Below are 22,378 nucleotides of genomic sequence, written 5' to 3'. Positions count from 1 at the left end.
ACATGTGAAACTTTAATACTAAACAGCTGAAGTGACTCTTGTATGTTGACTGTATTTTATTGAGCATTTTTGGTTGAATAACTTCTTTGGTTAATAAATAAATCTGTGGTTGACTTTTGTACATTAAAGTGACTGATGTGGGGAATAATAAAAGTTTGAAACGTTGTTGAATCTGAAGTTCGGATCCGAATCCTCTGACACACAACTCGCACGTCTGTGAGGTTCTGAAGAAACGGACCGAAGAATGAATGTTTATACAAAAGGGTCAAACCACTTGTTTAAGAGCAAGAACCAGTTCATCTCTGCTGCTTCATCAGTCGCTCTCTTCACAGCTGCACCACACAGACAGACGTTTTAAAAAGTGTTTATTTTTTATTGAGGCCAAATCACATTAAGAATCATCACGATGTCAGTAGTCGAAAACCTCCTCCTAAAATCCTTAAAATTAAAAGTTTAAAACAAATCCCTGATTTAAACGAAGGGCTGAACACACGGAGCAGTACCGATACAATCAGCTGATCCCGGATCGAACACATGACACAAACATCAACTCTCCACCTGCCCCCCCGCTGCCGGATCAGTGCGTTCACACAGGAGACGTGTGCAGCTCTACGATTCTCTCTCTCTTCTCTCTCACTTGGACTTGGCAAAGCCCACCCGGTCGTTGTCTCTGTCGAACACAGTGTAGTACTGGCCGATGAACACATCTCCCAGAATCCACAGGGGCCCGGCGGGGGGGGGGATGTCCAGGCCCATGAAGCCGCTCAGACAAATGACCTTTCCAGCCTGAGAGACCTGCGGGAGAAGGACACAGAGACGAAGCTGAGGAACTAGAACTCGGTCACGCCCACCAGGAGAAGGTCACGTGATCAAATGTTCACGACGGCTTCAGGAGCTCCAACTTTCATATTCACAACAAACCTTCATTTCACACGAGAGCAGGAAACTGAGAAGTAATCAGATTAGGAATAAATCATTCGCCAGAGTTCAGAGTCTGAAGCAGTGAGAAAAACAAACATGACTCAACACAGCAGCCTCCTCTTCCTCCTCCTCGTCTTCACCAAGTGAAACAAAGACTTGTTTGTCTTTAACGACACAACACGGTCAGTGTTGTTTGTGCAGGCGCCGCCTCAGTGGGGCCCCCTGCTGGACAGTGACAGACGGCGTCTCACCTTGAGGACGTACTGGTCCCCGGTCAGACTGTAGCTCTGTCCACTCAGCGTGAAGGTGATGACGGGCAGCGTGGGGATCTTGTCACAGCTCACCATGTACTGAAACACAAACCGCTGAGTCACAGCTCACCATGTACTGAAACACAAACCGCTGAGTCACAGCTCAGAGACTCAAACTCTCATTCACTAACCTCTGCACTTTAAACTGATGAAAGAAAATCACTGAAGGGAGAACGTTGAATTAGATTCCACAGCAAAGAAACAGTGTAAAACCATTATTAATATTAATAATAATAATAATCTTGACTGAATAATGACGGTTACACAGCTGCTGCATTCACACACTGGAAAACTAAGAATAAGTGAACGAGCGTGTGTGTCTGTGTGCTCTTTGAAGAGTTGTTGTGTGTTGTGTCCTTGCTGTGTGTCTTTGTCTCAGAGCTTCTCTCACCTCTCCCTGGATCAGTGGAACGGCTCCGATGGCTTTCTGCAGCGCCTTGACCTCGGCGGCCGGGCCGGTGATCAGAGACGTCCCCGTGTCCACGATGGCCTCACAGCCGTCCTTACACAGAGTCAGCTGGCTGCCCACACCCATCCTGAAACACACACACACACACACACACACACACAACACACAGCTTCACGTTACTCACGAGGTTTCACGTCAGAAATCAACACCACAATATGTTGACACCAGTTACTGATCTGTTGTAGAGTAAAGGTCAGAGGTCAGAGGCGTCTCGGAGCTAAACACTGAACCTTAAATCTGCACCTGACGACTGAACGCTGCTGATAGAAGATCTGAGAGAGAGACTGAAGGACTGAGAGAGAGAGACTGAAGGACTGAGAGAGAGAGACTGAAGGACTGAGAGAGAGAGACTGAAGGACTGAGAGAGAGAGAAAGACTGAAGGACTGAGAGAGAGACTGAAGGACTGAGAGAGAGACTGAAGGACTGAGAGAGAGAGACTGAAGGACTGAGAGAGAGACTGAAGGACTGAGAGAAAGAGAGACTGAAGGACTGAGAGAGAGAGACTGAAGGACTGAGAGAGAGAGACTGAAGGACTGAGAGAGAGAGACTGAAGGACTGAGAGACCGAAGATCTGAGAGAGAGAGACTGAAGGACTGAGAGAGAGAGACTGAAGGACTGAGAGAGAGAGACTGAAGGACTGAGAGAGAGAGACTGAAGGACTGAGAGAGAGAGACTGAAGGACTGAGAGAGAGAGACTAAAGGACTGAGAGAGAGAGACTGAAGGACTGAGAGAGAGAGACTGAAGGACAGAGAGAGAGACTGAAGGACAGAGAGAGAGAGACTGAAGGACTGAGAGAGAGAGACTGAAGGACTGAGAGAGAGACTGAAGGACTGAGAGAGAGAGACTGAAGGACTGAGAGAGAGAGACTGAAGGACTGAGAGAGAGAGACTGAAGGACTGAGAGAGAGAGACTGAAGGACTGAGAGAGAGAGACTGAAGGACTGAGAGAGAGAGACTGAAGGACTGAGAGAGAGACTGAAGGACTGAGAGAGAGAGACTGAAGGACTGAGAGAGAGAGACTGAAGGACTGAGAGAGAGAGACTGAAGGACTTGGAGAGAGAGACTGAAGGACTGAGAGAGAGAGACTGAAGGACTGAGAGAGAGAGACTGAAGGACTGAGAGAGAGAGACTGAAGGACTGAGAGAGAGAGACTGAAGGACTGAGAGAGACAGACTGAAGGACTGAGAGAGACAGACTGAAGGACTGAGAGAGAGAGACTGAAGGACTGAGAGAGAGAGACTGAAGGACTGAGAGAGAGAGACTGAAGGACTGAGAGAGAGAGACTGAAGGACTGAGAGAGAGAGACTGAAGGACTGAGAGAGAGACTGAAGGACTGAGAGAGAGACTGAAGGACTGAGAGAGAGAGACTGAAGGACTGAGAGAGAGAGACTGAAGGACTGAGAGAGAGACTGAAGGACTGAGAGAGAGAGACTGAAGGACTGAGAGAGAGAGACTGAAGGACTGAGAGAGAGAGACTGAAGAACTGAGAGAGAGAGACTGAAGGACTGAGAGAGAGAGACTGAAGGACTGAGAGAGAGAGACTGAAGGACTGAGAGAGAGACTGAAGGACTGAGAGAGAGAGACTGAAGGACTGAGAGAGAGAGACAGAAGGACTGAGAGAGAGAGACTGAAGGACTGAGAGAGAGAGACTGAAGGACAGAGAGAGAGACTGAAGGACTGAGAGAGAGAGACTGAAGGACTGAGAGAGAGACTGAAGGACTGAGAGAGAGAGACTGAAGGACTGAGAGAGAGAGACTGAAGGACTGAGAGAGAGAGAGACTGAAGGACTGAGAGAGAGAGACTGAAGGACTGAGAGAGAGAGACTGAAGGACAGAGAGAGAGACTGAAGGACTGAGAGAGAGAGACTGAAGGACTGAGAGAGAGAGACTGAAGGACTGAGAGAGAGAGAGACTGAAGGACTGAGAGAGAGAGACTGAAGGACTGAGAGAGAGAGACTGAAGGACAGAGAGAGAGACTGAAGGACAGAGAGAGAGACTGAAGGACTGAGAGAGAGAGAGACTGAAGGACTGAGAGAGAGAGACTGAAGGACTGAGAGAGAGAGACTGAAGGACTGAGAGAGAGAGACTGAAGGACTGAGAGAGAGAGACTGAAGGACTGAGAGAGAGAGACTGAAGGACTGAGAGAGAGAGACTGAAGATCTGAGAGAGAGAGACTGAAGGACTGAGAGAGAGAGACTGAAGGACTGAGAGAGAGAGACTGAAGGACTGAGAGAGAGACTGAAGGACTGAGAGAGAGAGACTGAAGGACTGAGAGAGAGAGACTGAAGGACTGAGAGAGAGAGACTGAAGGACTGAGAGAGAGAGACTGAAGGACTGAGAGAGAGAGACTGAAGGACTGAGAGAGAGACTGAAGGACTGAGAGAGAGAGACTGAAGGACTGAGAGAGAGAGACTGAAGGACTGAGAGAGAGACACTGAAGGACAGAGAGAGAGACTGAAGGACTGAGAGAGAGAGACTGAAGGACTGAGAGAGAGAGACTGAAGGACTGAGAGAGAGAGACTGAAGGACTGAGAGAGAGACTGAAGGACTGAGAGAGAGAGACTGAAGGACTGAGAGAGAGAGACAGAAGGACTGAGAGAGAGAGACTGAAGGACTGAGAGAGAGAGACTGAAGGACAGAGAGAGAGACTGAAGGACTGAGAGAGAGAGACTGAAGGACTGAGAGAGAGACTGAAGGACTGAGAGAGAGAGACTGAAGGACTGAGAGAGAGAGACTGAAGGACTGAGAGAGAGAGAGACTGAAGGACTGAGAGAGAGAGACTGAAGGACTGAGAGAGAGAGACTGAAGGACAGAGAGAGAGACTGAAGGACTGAGAGAGAGAGACTGAAGGACTGAGAGAGAGAGACTGAAGGACAGAGAGAGAGAGACTGAAGGACTGAGAGAGAGAGACTGAAGGACTGAGAGAGAGAGACTGAAGGACAGAGAGAGAGACTGAAGGACAGAGAGAGAGACTGAAGGACTGAGAGAGAGAGAGACTGAAGGACTGAGAGAGAGAGACTGAAGGACTGAGAGAGAGAGACTGAAGGACTGAGAGAGAGAGACTGAAGGACTGAGAGAGAGAGACTGAAGGACTGAGAGAGAGAGACTGAAGGACTGAGAGAGAGAGACTGAAGGACTGAGAGAGAGAGACTGAAGGACTGAGAGAGAGAGACTGAAGGACTGAGAGAGAGACTGAAGGACTGAGAGAGAGAGACTGAAGGACTGAGAGAGAGAGACTGAAGGACTGAGAGAGAGAGAGACTGAAGGACAGAGAGAGAGAGACTGAAGGACAGAGAGAGACTGAAGGACTGAGAGAGAGAGACTGAAGGACTGAGAGAGAGAGACTGAAGGACAGAGAGAGAGAGACTGAAGGACTGAGAGACCGAAGATCTGAGAGAGAGAGACTGAAGGACTGAGAGAGAGAGACTGAAGGACTGAGAGAGAGAGACTGAAGGACTGAGAGAGAGAGACTGAAGAACTGAGAGAGAGAGACTGAAGGACTGAGAGAGAGAGACTGAAGGACTGAGAGAGAGAGACTGAAGGACTGAGAGAGAGACTGAAGGACTGAGAGAGAGAGACTGAAGGACTGAGAGAGAGAGACAGAAGGACTGAGAGAGAGAGACTGAAGGACTGAGAGAGAGAGACTGAAGGACAGAGAGAGAGACTGAAGGACTGAGAGAGAGAGACTGAAGGACTGAGAGAGAGACTGAAGGACTGAGAGAGAGAGACTGAAGGACTGAGAGAGAGAGAGACTGAAGGACTGAGAGAGAGAGACTGAAGGACTGAGAGAGAGAGACTGAAGGACAGAGAGAGAGACTGAAGGACTGAGAGAGAGAGACTGAAGGACTGAGAGAGAGAGACTGAAGGACTGAGAGAGAGAGAGACTGAAGGACTGAGAGAGAGAGACTGAAGGACTGAGAGAGAGAGACTGAAGGACAGAGAGAGAGACTGAAGGACAGAGAGAGAGACTGAAGGACTGAGAGAGAGAGAGACTGAAGGACTGAGAGAGAGAGACTGAAGGACTGAGAGAGAGAGACTGAAGGACTGAGAGAGAGAGACTGAAGGACTGAGAGAGAGAGACTGAAGGACTGAGAGAGAGAGACTGAAGATCTGAGAGAGAGAGACTGAAGGACTGAGAGAGAGAGACTGAAGGACTGAGAGAGAGAGACTGAAGGACTGAGAGAGAGACTGAAGGACTGAGAGAGAGAGACTGAAGGACTGAGAGAGAGAGACTGAAGGACTGAGAGAGAGAGACTGAAGGACTGAGAGAGAGAGACTGAAGGACTGAGAGAGAGAGACTGAAGGACTGAGAGAGAGACTGAAGGACTGAGAGAGAGAGACTGAAGGACTGAGAGAGAGAGACTGAAGGACTGAGAGAGAGAGACTGAAGGACAGAGAGAGAGACTGAAGGACTGAGAGAGAGAGACTGAAGGACTGAGAGAGAGAGACTGAAGGACTGAGAGAGAGAGACTGAAGGACTGAGAGAGAGACTGAAGGACTGAGAGAGAGAGACTGAAGGACTGAGAGAGAGAGACAGAAGGACTGAGAGAGAGAGACTGAAGGACTGAGAGAGAGAGACTGAAGGACAGAGAGAGAGACTGAAGGACTGAGAGAGAGAGACTGAAGGACTGAGAGAGAGACTGAAGGACTGAGAGAGAGAGACTGAAGGACTGAGAGAGAGAGACTGAAGGACTGAGAGAGAGAGAGACTGAAGGACTGAGAGAGAGAGACTGAAGGACTGAGAGAGAGAGACTGAAGGACAGAGAGAGAGACTGAAGGACTGAGAGAGAGAGACTGAAGGACTGAGAGAGAGAGACTGAAGGACTGAGAGAGAGAGAGACTGAAGGACTGAGAGAGAGAGACTGAAGGACAGAGAGAGAGAGACTGAAGGACAGAGAGAGAGACTGAAGGACAGAGAGAGAGAGACTGAAGGACTGAGAGAGAGACTGAAGGACTGAGAGAGAGAGACTGAAGGACTGAGAGAGAGAGACTGAAGGACTGAGAGAGAGAGACTGAAGGACTGAGAGAGAGAGACTGAAGGACTGAGAGAGAGAGACTGAAGATCTGAGAGAGAGAGACTGAAGGACTGAGAGAGAGACTGAAGGACTGAGAGAGAGAGACTGAAGGACTGAGAGAGAGAGACTGAAGGACTGAGAGAGAGAGACTGAAGGACTGAGAGAGAGACTGAAGGACTGAGAGAGAGAGACTGAAGGACTGAGAGAGAGAGACTGAAGGACTGAGAGAGAGAGAGACTGAAGGACAGAGAGAGAGAGACTGAAGGACAGAGAGAGACTGAAGGACTGAGAGAGAGAGACTGAAGGACTGAGAGAGAGAGACTGAAGGACAGAGAGAGAGAGACTGAAGGACTGAGAGAGAGAGACTGAAGGACAGAGAGAGAGACTGAAGGACTGAGAGAGAGAGACTGAAGGACTGAGAGAGAGACTGAAGGACTGAGAGACTGAAGGACTGAGAGAGAGAGACTGAAGGACAGAGAGAGAGAGACTGAAGGACTGAGAGAGAGAGACTGAAGGACTGAGAGAGAGAGACTGAAGGACTGAGAGAGAGAGACTGAAGGACAGAGAGAGAGACTGAAGGACTGAGAGAGAGACTGAAGGACTGAGAGAGAGAGACTGAAGGACTGAGAGAGAGACTGAAGGACAGAGAGAGAGAGACTGAAGGACTGAGAGAGAGAGACTGAAGGACTGAGAGAGAGAGACTGAAGGACTGAGAGAGAGACTGAAGGACTGAGAGAGAGAGACTGAAGGACTGAGAGAGAGAGACTGAAGGACAGAGAGAGAGAGACTGAAGGACTGAGAGAGAGAGACTGAAGGACAGAGAGAGAGAGAGAGACTGAAGGACTGAGAGAGAGAGACTGAAGGACTGAGAGAGAGAGAGACTGAAGATCTGAGAGAGAGAGACTGAAGGACTGAGAGAGAGAGACTGAAGGACAGAGAGAGAGACTGAAGGACAGAGAGAGAGACTGAAGGACTGAGAGAGAGAGACTGAAGGACAGAGAGAGAGACTGAAGGACTGAGAGAGAGAGACTGAAGGACAGAGAGAGAGACTGAAGGACTGAGAGAGAGAGACTGAAGGACTGAGAGAGAGAGACTGAAGGACTGAGAGAGAGAGACTGAAGGACTGAGAGAGAGAGACTGAAGGACTGAGAGAGAGAGACTGAAGGACCTGGAGTGGAGAACTATCTGGATTGTGTTCAGATTGTGGTTTGAGCTCAGGACAGAAACACAACCTGTGTGGACATGTGGTCTCTGAGCTCTCACCCGTCCATGTGGATCTGCCAGTACGCCTGGCGGGACACGTTCAGGTAGTGGAAGTCTCCGGTGTAGTAGCTCGGGTCGGTTCCTCCCAGCAGCAGCTCGCCGCCGGGCGCCGTGTCCGGGTTCCTGAGGAGATCAAACATCAGATCTTACTGTCGCCACTCGAGACCAAACACAGACACTGTGGATTTGTTTTAGAGTTTTGCTTCTGCAGAGAGTTTGGTTTACAGTGAGGTGGTTTCACCACGGGGTTCGGCCGATGTTCAGGGTGAAGAAACGTTGAAGAAGCTAAGTTCCTCCTCCGGACTCAAGAGCACTTACAGCTCAACTCAAGACCTGAACTCAGGTTCCACCTCCTGGACCTCCACCCGGCGTCTCACCTGTTCAGGTAGAAGGAGAAGACGTTCTCCTCCACCTTCTTCTGGCTCATGATGTTGTCAAAGACCGGCGCCACGCCGTCCACAGAGATGCGTGGGTAGGCCATGCCGAGGATCCCGTCAAACTTGGCTGCGATGAAAGCTACGCCGGGCTGTTTGGTGGCTTCTCCGAAAACCTGCTTCTCTACGGTGAGGTCTCCGATCTGGAAACACAACCAAACAGAAATGAGAGAGTTTCCCACGGAGGGCGTGGCCTCTGGGTGACGGACTTACTGAACACGTGTCCTGGCTGAGGAAGCCCGACAAGCTACCGGATCCATACTGGATGGCGAAGGCGGTGCCGTTCTTCACGTAGGTGCTGGACTTGGCGGAGTTATATTTGTGGTGGAGCACTGAAGAGAGAGAGATTGATTTAGTGCAGCTCAGAAGCTACAACAGAGAACATGAGCAGGAAAGAAGAAATGTGATTTCCCTCGGGACTTACAGCAGGCGATGTCTAACAGGGAGCAGTGAACGGAGGGAACCCACAGGTTGGAGGAGCCGGTGTCAAACACCACGCTGAAGGTCTGGGGGGGGGTTCCCAGGGAGATGTCTCCATAATACTGAGCCTGGTGAAAACACACAAACAAACAGCGTTACAATCAACACATCATGGTCCTGAACTCCAGGGAGATTTAGAATAAATCCACCTGAGAGAACACATGACTCAGATAATCCAAAGTTCTGTGATCATCTGAACAGGAAGCGGTTCCTTTCTGCTGAGTCAGGAGGTCGGACACAAGACAAACTGTGGGTCACGGGGTCAAGACCATAATACCCTCAGGCCGTTTCAGTGCCGAGTCACTCAGGCCTCAGATCAGTACTTCCTGTTTCAAGGCCAAAAGTGGAAGTTGAATGTCTTGTGACATATTTCACATCATAATCTTTTAACTGCTAAGATCATCTTGGTTTTGTTTTTACAGATTTTGAGGAATCTGAGATTTCTGCCTTTTCACAGAACCACGGACGAAAACTGATTTGTGTTAAATTAACACCTCAAATATTCAAAATGTACAATGTGCTGCTGTTTGAGGTAGTGGACAGAAAGGACAAATCAACACTAAAGGATTTGATCCACAGATCAAATGTGAAGCAGTGAACATTTAAACATGAACTTCTCCTTGAAGGTTCTAATGTTCAGTGTTGTGAGTCTTTGTTACAACCGGGACCTCGTGAAGTCGTTTCTAAGATCCTCAAACTCACAGCAGCTAATGATTTATATCAATCACAAGTTGTGGATCTTAAAATCAGATACAATCTCATCTGAAGTTTAGTTCATTTCATTATTGATTTATTACTTATGACGACTTAAGACTTTTTAAAACTTAGTGAAAAAGAGCAGCTGGAATCTTGTGTTCAGATACAAAGATCCCAGCGTGTGGAACCACGTCTCCCAGCGTGTGGAACCACGTCAGCTGACCGACGGAGACTCAGAGCCATGGAACCAACAGAGAGGGTGGAGGGGGTCCCGGGGGTCCCGGCACCAGGGGACTGTGACTCAGCGTTCAGAAGCACCAGGGAAGGGGAGGAGCTCAGAGGGTCTTACATCCAGGTAGTTCTTCAGGGTCTCGGGGGTGGGCTTGGCGCTGGAGGGGAAGCCGGCGTTGTACTTCAGCGAGTGTCTGTCGGCGACCAGCTCCTCCACCCGTCTCCCCGAGTCCGTCAGCTCACGTCTGATGGAGCGGAACTTCGTCAGAGGAATTCTGGACCAGAGGAAAAAGAGGTTTAGTCCAGATTCTGATTATCAGGTCTAGTTTTGACCCGGTTCTGCAGTCGTGTCCGTGTCGTTATCTTTCAATGTGCTGCAACCTAGTGTTAAACATGACTCAGCAATGTGGTCCCTCAGAACTGGTGACAGCTCCACAACCCACTGGAGTCACTGGAGCAGGACCTGGGAGCAGAAGATCCATCCAGGGAGATCTGAGTTCATCTACTTCTATCTGTTTCTCCCAGTTTGTGGACCAGGACCCTTCAGTGTGTCCACAGACCTCTCGCTGCATGAGGTCATATCTCAACCTTATCATTTATGTAATATCACGCAGCCAAACTAAAAACCTGCTGCAGCTCGATCTGTGAGGAATCTGCCCGACTCCAGATCTCATCTGTGGAAACATCTCGTAGAGCTTCACTTCCTAAAGACCACAACCTGCACTGGAGAGCTGGAACCAATCTGTGAACATTGATCCACTCACCTCTGAATATCCTTCATAGACATATTGAACAGACGTCCTTTTAAACTGTGAAGTGAAAACTAGATTCACTTTATAATCACAATACATTTATATAGCCTGTTGAGCACACACACACACACACACACACACACACACACACACACACACACACACACACACACACACACACACACACACACACACACACACACACACACACACACACACACTCTGAGGAGCGTGTGAGCTCCTGAGATTCAGACACTTTATGACTTTAGTTCTGAATATGAATGAGTCAGTTATGACCTTTCTATGAACAGAGACGTTCAGCTCCAGAAGATCAATAAGACCAGAAGAAGATCAATAAGACCAGAAGAAGATCAATAAGACCAGAAGAAGATCAATAAGACCAGAAGAAGAAATATAACGATGATCAGGTGACAAGTGTCACGAGAAACTGACGAGTCATGGGGATTAAAGCATGAAGCAGCTGTTAGCTCCGCAGTTAGCCTCCAGGCTAGCTAGCAGGAGCTAACAGGAGCTAACAGGAGCTACCAGGAGCTAGCATTAGCCAACATGGGCTAGCAGGATCTAACTTTAGCTATCAGGAGCTAGCTTTAGCTATCAGGAGCTAAAGCTATCAGGAGCTAGCTTTAGCTATCAGGAGTCAGCGCTAAAGCTGCAAACACAACCAGGAGGAGACTCCTCATGTCTGCAGGAGCAGCAGGAGGTGCAGGAGGTGCAGGAGGAGGAGGAACAGCAGGAGGTGCAGCTGACTGGGACTGTGTGTTCCTGTGTGTGGAGTTGTGTTGTGATCTGAATGTTCCCTTGTGTGTCTGTGACCTACATCAGCTGACTGCAGCCGAGTCACCGTCACGTGGGGCCGTATCCCACCGCCAGTGACGTCACTTCAGTGCACTTACTTCCAGTCTATGATATAAACAAACATTTAATAAACACATGTTCAGACAAAGAGAGACAATAAAACATCTGTATTTTGAAATTCATTCATATCAAGTATAGAAATATCTTCAAATAACTGCACTAGGAAGTTTTCTATGTTTTCTTTACTTGTCTCAGAATTACTTTTGTAAATAATACTAATAACACTATATTTTAGTTTAAATGATTTCTTAAAAAAGCTGAAATCCTGAGTTGAGATGTTGATTCATGCTTAAGATTGAGATGAATCATTAATTCATGTTTAAGATTGAGATGAATCATTAATCTCAGTGAACATAAAGGCTGTTGTGATGTAATGATGAGGACTGAACAGGTGGTGGCGCCCTCCTCACCTCATTTATCATCACCCAGGGTTTCCACAGCAGAGGAAACAGTAGTTAATGTTATGTTAGTTATTAAACAGCTTCTGGTTTATGATTCTTCCTGAAACCATTCTGACCCTTGGTGCAAAGGCCTTGACCTCTGACCTGACCTGATGATATAGATTAATAAAATGAGACTCAACATTAGAGCTGAGTCCACGAGGCCGAGGTGAGTTCTTCTGGACTTTGGAGTCACTGAAGAAACACACGCTGCTGCAGGGAACATCTGTCCTGACTCATCTTCATCAGGAGGAAGAGGAATGAAAACATGGGATCCTAAAGTAACGTTAGAGGAACTTCATGGTCAGCTCCAGCACGTGGGTCCCACTGCGAGAGGAAGTGACACCTCCAGTCCAGAGAGTAGGAGGAAGTGACACCTCCAGTCCAGAGAGGAGGAGGAAGTGACACCTCGAGTCCAGAGAGGAGGAGCAAGTGACACCTCCGGTCCAGAGAGGAGGAGGAAGTGACACCTCCAGTCCAGAGAGGAGGAGCAAGGGACACCTCCAGTCCAGAGAGGAGGAGGAAGGGACACCTCCAGTCCAGAGAGGAGGAGCAAGTGACACCTCCAGTCCAGAGAGGAGGAGCAAGTGACACCTCCAGTCCAGAGAGGAGGAGCAAGTGACACCTCCAGTCCAGAGAGGAGGAGGAAGTGACACCTCCAGTCCAGAGAGGAGGAGCAAGTGACACCTCCAGTCCAGAGAGGAGGAGGAAGTGACACCTCCAGTCCAGAGAGGAGGAGCAAGTGACACCTCCAGTCCAGAGAGGAGGAGCAAGTGACACCTCCAGTCCAGAGAGGAGGAGGAAGTGACACCTCCAGTCCAGAGAGGAGGAGCAAGTGACACCTCCAGTCCAGAGAGGAGGAGGAAGTGACACCTCCAGTCCAGAGAGGAGGAGCAAGTGACACCTCCAGTCCAGAGAGGAGGAGCAAGTGACACCTCCAGTCCAGAGAGGAGGTGCAAGTGACACCTCCAGTCCAGAGAGGAGGAGCAAGTGAATCTGAAGGAAACAGGAACAAAGTTCATCAACCAGAGGAACGTGGCTCTCAAGCTGATCAGCTGAGAATCATCTGTTCCATCGGTTCTGAGGAGCGGGAAAATAAATAATATTCAAAGTTATGCAGCCGGAGGAGAGTTTATTTATAGAATTCATTTTATATTAACTAACCTTTTTAGTTTTTTTCACCTGAAAATGTGAGGTTAGATGTTTTTATTACATTTTCACGGATTCTCCAGAGATCAATCATGGATCCTGAAGAAAAACTATATTTATATATATGGGTAGTTGACAAATAAGGGTGAAACAGTATTTTTTTTAATAAAGTTCTAATGAGGATTACAGTTGTTTGAAATTATAATGTTCAAATGCTGAATTTTTTTAAACTGCTAGTGTTCCGTGGATTTTTTGTATAATGTCATTGTGGTGTGACCCGAGGACATTTTCATCCTTGTGGCCATTTTGAGTCATTGCTATACAAGACTGACCTTAGCTATTATGCTAACTGAATAATAACACAGTTTAACCTTAATTTGTTTAATTAAATAAAAGTAAAAAAAAAAAGTTAAATTTTTTAAACTTTTTTAAGCAGGACATTTTGCATATTCACCTTAAAATATAATCAAAACATAACAGATATTTCATACAAAATCATACGTTTAAAACAAAGTACCATAATACGTATCACATCCATGTGTTGTTTAAGTGGTTAAATGCATCTAAATAGACATTCACACTCAGTTACATAAAAATCATGTGTCATGTCATCCACCCATATATATATAAAACATATGAAGGTGAATGAAGATATTCAGAATGTGCTTTATGACCTCGTCCTGATGTTGGAATATTACTTTGTTCATAACAAACTCAACAAGTCTCTGGCTTCTGCTTTGTCTTTTCCAGCCAATGAACAAAATAACTCAAAATTCAACGAACATTTACCAGTCGTCTGTTTTCCTCTTTCCCAGCATGCATTGCACGAGGTTTACATCATCTGTGGAATCAGGAGCCAATCAAATACTACAGAGCTCCGGTCTCTTTGATCTTCTGAACGCAGGAAGCCGATTTGACATCAATATTCAAACTGGCGTCATTGCACTGGAGTGCTGTGGACATGTGAGGAAACTGTGACGCTGCAGGTCATCAGCTGAGGCCCCGCCCACTGATGATGCTGCGACCACTGAGGCCACATTAACAACACTTGAATGAAATGAAATCATTAACTCAGACTCATGGAAACATCCTGATGGGATTGGAGAAGTTCATTTGTCTGGACATGTGAGTCAGAAACAAAGCAGCAGAGATCTGAGCCGAGAGGAAACAGGAAACAGAGGGATGAGAAAAGAAAGAAGCAGGTGAATGGATGAGGAGGTCAAAATAGAGCAGATTGAATCAGGAGGGTCGATGATGTGGGTGAAGAAGACAAAGAGATGCAAGAGAAGAGGAAGATGAGGAAGATGAGGAAGACTCATGAATCTCATCTTCTGAGTTTCTTCTTTTAAACCTCTTGTCTTTGATGTTCAGCTTCAACAGTTTCCATCTGAGTCTGAGTCGACGTTTCAAACCTTCATCCAGCTCAGAAACAGGAAGAAGGTTTCTCCACACGACCTGTTGATCTCAGTCCAGAAAAGAAAAGAACGAGTCATCAGAAAACATAAAGAGACCAGGATCAATTAGTATTAATTATTATCATTATGTCTGTGTCAGGAGAATCAGACACAGACTGGAATAACCAAGCCGGATGTTAATTTGTTTAATTAAAAAGCACTTTGCCGTGAGTTTGAGTTGAGCCGCCTCCGAGAGGAGCTGAGTTCTGTTGTCGGAGGTCGGAGGTCAGAGGTCAGAGGTCAGCTCCTTCACACCCACTCCTCCTGGAGGTCACTGTCCAGGTCGGGTGAATCGATTCAGGCTCTGGAATCGATTCCCTCGGTTTCAAGCAGCTCAGCCTCGTCTGCTGCTGCTCATGAATGTTTAACACCTTTGCCCCTGAGCTGTTCAGCATCAACACAACACAACACTACACAACACAACACAACACAACACAACACAACACAACACAACACTACACAACATCGCTGCTCTTGGTTATTTCTTTAAAAGTTAACTTTGGTTCCTCCGGCTGTTTAATTTCTCTGAGGCACAGAAAACCATGTAAACTCATGGTTTGTTTATCCAAGCAGGTTGTGTCTCTTTCTTCTTGGAACATTTGGATTGTGGAGCCGCTCAGACATGGTGGAGCTCTGTCCTCTGCAGGGACATGTCCTCTGCAGGGACATGTCCTCTGCCCCACGGAGGACATGTCCCTCATCAACATCCAGTGGAAACAAGAAGCTTCATCAGGAGTCAGCTGATCGCACAGTGTCAGTATAAAGTGATCACTTCAGAAATCTGAATAATGAATCAACACAGCAGCTGGATCACAGAGCCCTTTAATGTGGGAAGGACACACACACACACACACACACACACACACACACACACACACACACACACACACACACACACACACACACACACACACACACACACACACACACACACACACACACACACACACACACACACACACACACACACACACACACACACACACACACACACACACACACACCCAGGTCATGTGGGTCTGTGTGTGTGCAGCAGGATCTTCTGGAAGGCCCTCCTGAAGTCCCGGTTGAACACGGTGTAGATGAGCGGGTTCAAGCAGCTGTTGCAGTATCCGATCCAGAAGAAGAGGTTGAAGAGCGAGTCTGGAACCGGACACGAGTCTCTGCACACGGCGTGGAGGCTGTAGGTGAAGAAGAACGGGAACCAGCAGAGCACGAAGACGCCCATCACCACGGCCAGCACGAAGGTGAAGCGCCGCTCCCTCCGCTGAGACACCTGGTGTCTGGACGCCACGGGGGAGTGGGGGGGGAGGAGGGCGTGGTGGGAGCACGGGTCTGATGAAGCCCAGGAGGTGGAGGAGCAGGAGGCAGGCGGAGGAGGTGTCAACCTGCTCGGCCTTCCCTCAGCCTCCTTCCCTTCCTCTGTCTCCAGCCTCCCTCCTGCTCTCCTGGGGAGACGCAGAGAGAAGGAGGAGGAGGAGGATGTCACGTCCACCTGGAGGCTCCTCCCCTCCAGGCTCCTCCCCTCCAGGTGGATGTGCTCCAGCATTGCTCTCCTGCTGCTGTCCAGGTGGGAGGAGCTGTGGCCGGGCTGTGGACCAGCGCCTCCTCCTGCTCCTCCTCCTCCTCCTGCTCCCCCTCCTGCTCCTCCTCGGCAGGCCCCGCCCCCGGCCACGCAGCAGGTCTCGGACTGGGACGGCTGCCGCTCCATCACCTTCTTGGCCACGAACACGGTGGGGGCTCGTTGCTTGGCAACGCGGTAGATCTTACAATACACCAGGATCATGATGAGTCCCGGGAGGAAGAAGGACAGCAGGCAGGAGGAGAGGATGTACCACGTCTGGTTGTTGAGGAGACACTCCTGCACCTGAGGGTCCCTCTCCTCCTCCTGCACCTCCTCCACCTCCTCCTCCTCCTTCTGAGCCATGAGGAGCGGCGGGGACGAGATGACCACGGAGATGAACCACACCGCGCTGATCATGGCTTTGATGCGTCTCGGCGTGCGTCTGCGGTTGTAGCTGACGGCCTGAGTGACGGACCAGTAGCGGTCCAGGCTGATGGCGCAGAGGTGGACGATGGAGGAGGTGCAGAAGAGCACGTCCAGGGCCAAGTAGCAGGAGCACCAGGTGGAGCCAAAGTACCAGAAGCCCATGACCTGAGGAGGAGAAACCCAGAGACACAGGTTGACTTCTCCTGCTGCAGTGAGAACAAAGTTCACTGGAGAACAGTCGAGTTTCATGAAGCAGCAAACATCAGAGTCTCAGACACACTGGGGTTTCAATAAGTCACTTCCTGGTTTCACAGGGAGAACTGGTCACCACTTCCATCAGCTTCAGTTTGAACTGATCCGACTGAGTGTCAATCAAAAACCATATGAATCTAAATCTTATGAATCATTATCTATCTCATAATCCTCTTTGGATGTTCAGGATCCAGACAAGTTCAGAGTGGAATTTGATTCAATTTAAACAAGTTGAATATTAATAAAGTTTAAATAAACATGTGACTCATGAACTTCTGATTCTTCGGTTCAGGTTGTGAGACGTCATGACTCCCTCGCCCCCTGGTGTCTGGCTGCAGTATCGGTCATAACCCTCCTCCATGTTAGTAGATGAGACATGGAGCAATATAGAGAAATCTAAATAGACGTTAAATAAATGTTTTCTCAAAGACTGTTTCTGACATGATTGACAGAGAATGACTCCTGATTGGTGGAACACGTGTACCAGCTGACACTGGATGTCAGGGCTCCTCCCCCGATCATTCCTGCACAGATGTGTGCGATGGCAGCGTTGGTATCCAGGATACTTCAGCTTCCATCTTTATTTACAGTCTCTGATCTCAATGATAACATCTGTCTGATTCGAGGATATGACTGAGATCTGAATGTGGTTTGATGACGACTGAGCTTTAATTAACCATAAAAGAGTCACAGTGTGGAAACACGAAGGACAGCACACCCAGCAACATTAATATAAATATCATATTATTACATTATTAGTAATGTGGTGAGAACATAATCTGAGCGTAGTGAACATTGAGAGGCAGCAGAGGAAAGTTATGAGAAAACTGAAATGTCCCAGTTTCATATCACCAGTCCATCAAGAGGAAAACAGACGAGAACCAGATGAACAAAAGAATCTGAATCAGAAAACCAACACAGCTCAGACTCCAGGTCCAAGTGAAGGAGAGAACCACGAGGAAACATCAGGAGAACATCAAGAGAACATCTGGAGAACATCTAGAGAACATCAGGAGAACATCTGGAGAACATCTAGAGAACATCTGGTTCAACTGACTCAGCTCGTTCACACTGAAGCAGAAAACTGAGAAGCTTCATCATCCACATATTTACCTCATTTATCATACAACAAGCTGCTTTACTTCATTTGCATTATGTTTTCATCACTAGCTATAGTTCCTGCTGCCACTAGGGGTCACTAACACGCAGCGTTAAATGAAGCTTGGTGGGGGAGTCGATCTTATTTTATTTATCGATACACAACAAATCCAGATGGATGCATCAGAATCAACCCGTTTACACCTGGTTAGAATGGAGTGGATCGCCCCCTTGTGGCTGGCTGTAGTACAGGTCATGAATCTAAACTTCATGTCTGTGGGGGCGTGTCCTCCATCTTCACCGGGAAGGATCAGGTTTTCTTCTACGCACGTGATGTGGTCTCTGTGCAGTTTAGTGACTTCAACCTGTTTGAGGATTATTATGAAATGTTCAAAGATTCATGGTCCCTGGAGGATGAAGCCTTCACAGCCCCCCCCCCCGTGCAGACATTAACTGTCTATGGGAACTTCAGAGCTATAACTGGGTCAACTTGTCCAAACTAGTTGATTTGACCAGCGACTGGACAAACTGAGCTCACATCAGACTGAGATCTGACATGTGCCCCCCCATCCACGGGTTAGCAGCTGCAGATCCTCACCTCATTAGCCAAAGAGAAGGGAATCACCAGCGTCGCCACCAGGATGTCCGCCGTCGCCAGAGACACCAGGAAGAGGTTCTGAGGCGCCCTCAGGGCTCGGCTGGTGAACACGGCCATCACCACCAGCACGTTCCCCACCAGCGTCCCCAGGATGACCACCGTGACCACCAGCACGATGAAGACTGACACCACATGCGAGTGAGGAGGTAGAGGAGGAGATCTCCACGGGGGGGAGGAGGTTCGACTGACGTTGTCCAGAGACGAGTTTGGTGGTGAAGAAACCGGCATCGTGTCCAGAACCGGAGTGAAGACATCTGAGAAGTCCATCCTGGTTAAATGACTGACCACATGATGCCAATGGATCTCCTGTCCATTCACCAGAGTCTTTAATGCCAGAAAATAACAGAAAGTACGAATATGAAAAAATAACGAGGCCAGTAAAAGGATCTGCTGAAAGAACTCTTTGGGTCCAGAAGAAAATCGATAATCTCTTCACCGCTGACAAAATACAGATCGAACATTAACGTGTGAAATCCTCCGTTTCCTGCTGTGCTCCATGTTCCCTGATTTCAGACTCAGAGACATAGAGGTTCATCTCTGTGCTGCCTCTGATTTACATGATTTCTAAAAGTCGTACCTGGTAAAATGTCCATTCAGACGTGTCCTACTGGATTAAAGCTGCAGGATTAGACGATTTATTTCCAAAAAGACAACAAAGAAAAGAGAAAAGCAGGAAAGCAGATGTGTTCATGCTCCAGTTCAGCAGAGACGCGGTGTGGATGATAACTGAAACGATCAGGAGCAGGAGAAACGAGAAAGAAATGACTGAATGAGATGAGATTTACAAAAAGAGAAGAGGAGAAGAGGAGGAGGAGAAAGAGGAGGCGCTGAGAAAAAAAAACAAAAAACAATGAGGCAGGAGAAAGAAAAGCAGACGTCCTCACTTTGATTCGAGTCGTTGATGTGCTGTGCAACACTGCTGCTGGAGGAGAGAAGATGAGGAGGAGGAGGGGGGAGAGAGAGAGAGAGAGAGAAGTGGGTTAGGAACTGAGCAAAGTGAGAGGAGGGAGAGGATGAAGTGAGAGATGAGAGGAAGGTATTAGAAAGGAGAGAGAGTGTGGGAGGAAGAGGAGGAGAGATATAAGGATGAGGTGAGGAAAATAAAAAATAAAAATGCGGAGCGAATGAGAGGAAAAGAAGACGAGACGAGAAGAGAGAACAAAAAAAGCACAAGAAGGAAAGAGAGAGAGGAGGATAGAAAGGGAGAAAGGATGTGGAGAAGAAAACGAGTGGAGAGAAGACGATACAAAATGAAAGACAGGAAAGAAAGGAGACAGAAGAGAAAAGGGAAAGACGGGAGACATGAGGGGAGAGGACAAGAAGGAGAAAGGGATAAATGAGGCTGAAGAAAAAGAGAGGGAAAGAGAGAGGAAGGAGAGGAGATGAGAAAGGGAGGAGAGGAGACTAGAGGAAAAGGAAAGGAGATCAAGGGAGGAAAAAGGAAAAGAAGATGGGAGACGAACAGATGAGAATAAAAAGATGTGAAATGAAGGATGTAAACAAGGTGTTAGGAAAGGAAGGCACAAAGAGAGTGGGAGGGAGAGAACGAGAGAGAGAGGAGAAAAGAAGATAAATAGAAGACAGGAGATGTGTAAGCGGAGGAGAAAGGTGAGAAAAAGAAGAGGAAAGAGTAAAGGAATGAAAAGGTGATGAGGAAAAGAAGAAAACGTTTCAGACTCGTAACATCTGGGTTCACATCAACTTTCAAATTCCTCTGATGATCATTTATTCAAACTGGAATAAAGACGCAGGTAAGAAGAAGAGAACGTTTCCAGAGGACAGACACGAGAACGTTTCCAGAGAACAGACACAGAAACGTTTCCAGAGGACAGACACGAGAACGTTTCCAGAGAACAGACACAGAAACGTTTCCAGAGAACAGACACGAGAACGTTTCCAGAGAACAGACACGAGAACGTTTCCAGAGAACAGACACGTGAACGTTTCCAGTGAACAGACACGGAAACGTTTCCAGAGAACAGACACGAGAACGTTTCCAGAGAACAGACACGAGAACGTTTCCAGAGAACAGACACAAGAACGTTTCCAGAGAACAGACACAAGAACGTTTCCAGAGAACAGACACAGAAAGGTTTCCAGAGAACAGACACGAGAACGTTTCCAGAGAACAGACACAAGAACGTTTCCAGAGAACAGACACGAGAACGTTTCCAGAGAACAGACACAAGAACGTTTCCAGAGAACAGACACGAGAACGTTTCCAGAGAACAGACACAAGAACGTTTCCAGAGAACAGACACAAGAACGTTTCCAGAGAACAGACACGAGAGCGTTTCCAGAGAACAGACACAAGAACGTTTCCAGAGAACAGACACGAGAACGTTTCCAGAGAACAGACACGAGAACGTTTCCAGAGAACAGACACGAGAACGTTTCCAGAGAACAGACACGAGAACGTTTCCAGAGAACAGACACGAGAACGTTTCCAGAGAACAGACACGAGAACGTTTCCAGAGGACAGACACGAGAACGTTTCCAGAGAACAGACACAAGAACGTTTCCAGAGAAATGGGAACGTGGCCATCCTGCTCAGATGATGTCATCTGGAGTCAGACCCCACAGAACCCGAGTGAGATCTGAGGCCATCAGCTGTTCATGTGTCGGAGTTCGGGTTTAATTCATTTTTTCATATCTGGCATAATTTGGCTTCATTTCTGGAGGAAGAGGAGACGTGTCGTCCATCTTTATTTACAGTCTCAACCAATCCCGAGTCTCAGTTTATATCATTAAATAACTAATTAAAGCCAAACTGATCAGGAACATGAACAAACTCTCTGATGAGATTCTGAAAGATCTAGATTCTCCTCAGAGGATGAACCTCTGTCAGCTGCTGGAGCCGATCAGAACCAGCCTGACCCGTAAAGTGCTCCCAGTCCCACCGACTGCCTGCTTCACTCACTGGTCCTGAGGTACTGGGAGTGTTGGCCGAGGAGAACCATCACTGTCTGTTATTAACTACGTGAGTGACATGTTCCTGATCACATTCAGAAGAACAGGTCTGGACTGTGACCTTTCACCTCCAAAATCGAATCAGTTCATCCTCGAGTCCAAATGAATGTTTGATCACGATAAGTCGTTCTTCTGCTTGACTCCTTTGGTTCCTTCAGCTCCTTCGGTTCCTTCTGGTGGTCACGTGGTCCTCAGGTTCTCTCCGAGGGGACGTGAGAACAGTCAGTGAAACCTTATGAGCTCAGTCCAACTTCTCTGAGGTTATCAGATTATAAAATGTGATTTCTCACCGAAGAGGTTTTAATTCTCCTTCCATTTTTAGAGCCAGACTGTGAAACCAGCCGGGAAGAGAGTGAACATTTCCCTGGTTCCGTCTTTGAATCTTAAATATCGAGCAGCTCACGATCAGAATATTAAACACATGGAAACACAGGATGGAGTTTTAACTGCGTCACGTTTCACATCGTGGGACAATGAAGCTTCATCCACTGAGGCTGCTTCTGTTCCGAGGAGCCAGAGAATGAGAAAAGTACAAATAAACGTAAAGTACCTTAAACCTTTAAAGTACACAAAGTCCCCCGAGTCTCAGAAGGTCCTGAAGTTCTCAAGGTTCTCACTGAGGGACTCATCAGAGCAGAGGACACCAAGAGGAATCCAGAGGAAACAGGGACCAGGTTCAAAGATCAGGACATTTGACCGACTTCTAACTGGAACCAAGATGGAAGCAGCCCCCCCCCCAGACGCTGTCAGCTGCTCCACACCAGAGAGGAAGAGGAACATGGACCTGGACCTGAGCATCATGATGGAGCAGGACAGACATGAGGACACACAGCTGGACGCACACTGATGTGACACTTGCACACAAACAGGTTTGAAGCACAGAACACAAGTCGGATGGTCACGTTGAAAATGTATTTGT

The 22,378-nt window shown here is 47.8% G+C and overlaps 2 protein-coding genes across 2 annotated transcripts; both read right to left on the bottom strand.

The window, feature by feature from the left end:
• Positions 1-348: 348 nt before the first annotated feature.
• On the bottom strand, positions 349-10,302 carry ctsd (cathepsin D). Its single transcript, XM_061068505.1, has 9 exons — positions 10,284-10,302; positions 9,939-10,129; positions 8,838-8,961; positions 8,627-8,745; positions 8,357-8,556; positions 7,980-8,102; positions 1,624-1,768; positions 1,173-1,271; positions 349-795 (listed from the first exon to the last, which is right to left on the bottom strand). Exons 1-9 carry the CDS (start codon positions 10,300-10,302, stop codon positions 634-636), a joined length of 1,182 nt encoding a protein of 393 aa, XP_060924488.1. The 3' UTR covers positions 349-633.
• A 5,198-nt stretch (positions 10,303-15,500) lies between these two features.
• On the bottom strand, positions 15,501-18,756 carry LOC132998237 (alpha-2Db adrenergic receptor-like). The gene is made up of 2 exons (XM_061067775.1): positions 18,430-18,756; positions 15,501-16,646 (listed from the first exon to the last, which is right to left on the bottom strand). Exons 1-2 carry the CDS (start codon positions 18,754-18,756, stop codon positions 15,501-15,503), a joined length of 1,473 nt encoding a protein of 490 aa, XP_060923758.1.
• Between the last annotated feature and the right edge of the window lie 3,622 nt (positions 18,757-22,378).

This window comes from Limanda limanda, chromosome 3, assembly GCF_963576545.1.
Source record: "Limanda limanda chromosome 3, fLimLim1.1, whole genome shotgun sequence".
Taxonomy (NCBI): domain Eukaryota; kingdom Metazoa; phylum Chordata; class Actinopteri; order Pleuronectiformes; family Pleuronectidae; genus Limanda; species Limanda limanda.
The sequence above is the reverse complement of the archived record's forward strand: the minus strand, read 5'-3'. Positions and strand labels throughout refer to the sequence as shown.

What these genes read in the sequence shown, in the direction of transcription:
- LOC132998237 (XM_061067775.1), bottom strand. Translation starts at nt 18,756, where the DNA reads ATGGACTTCTCAGATGTCTTCACTCCGGTTCTGGACACGATGCCGGTT. An exon ending in CCTTCTCTTTGGCTAATGAG is followed by an intron (nt 16,647 to 18,429) that starts GTGAGGATCTGC and finishes TCTCCTCCTCAG; the next exon opens with GTCATGGGCTTCTGGTACTT.
- ctsd (XM_061068505.1), bottom strand. An exon ending in TCAGCCAGGACACGTGTTCA is followed by an intron (nt 8,557 to 8,626) that starts GTAAGTCCGTCA and finishes TTGTGTTTCCAG; the next exon opens with ATCGGAGACCTCACCGTAGA. An exon ending in TTCCACTGATCCAGGGAGAG is followed by an intron (nt 1,272 to 1,623) that starts GTGAGAGAAGCT and finishes TTTGTGTTTCAG; the next exon opens with TACATGGTGAGCTGTGACAA.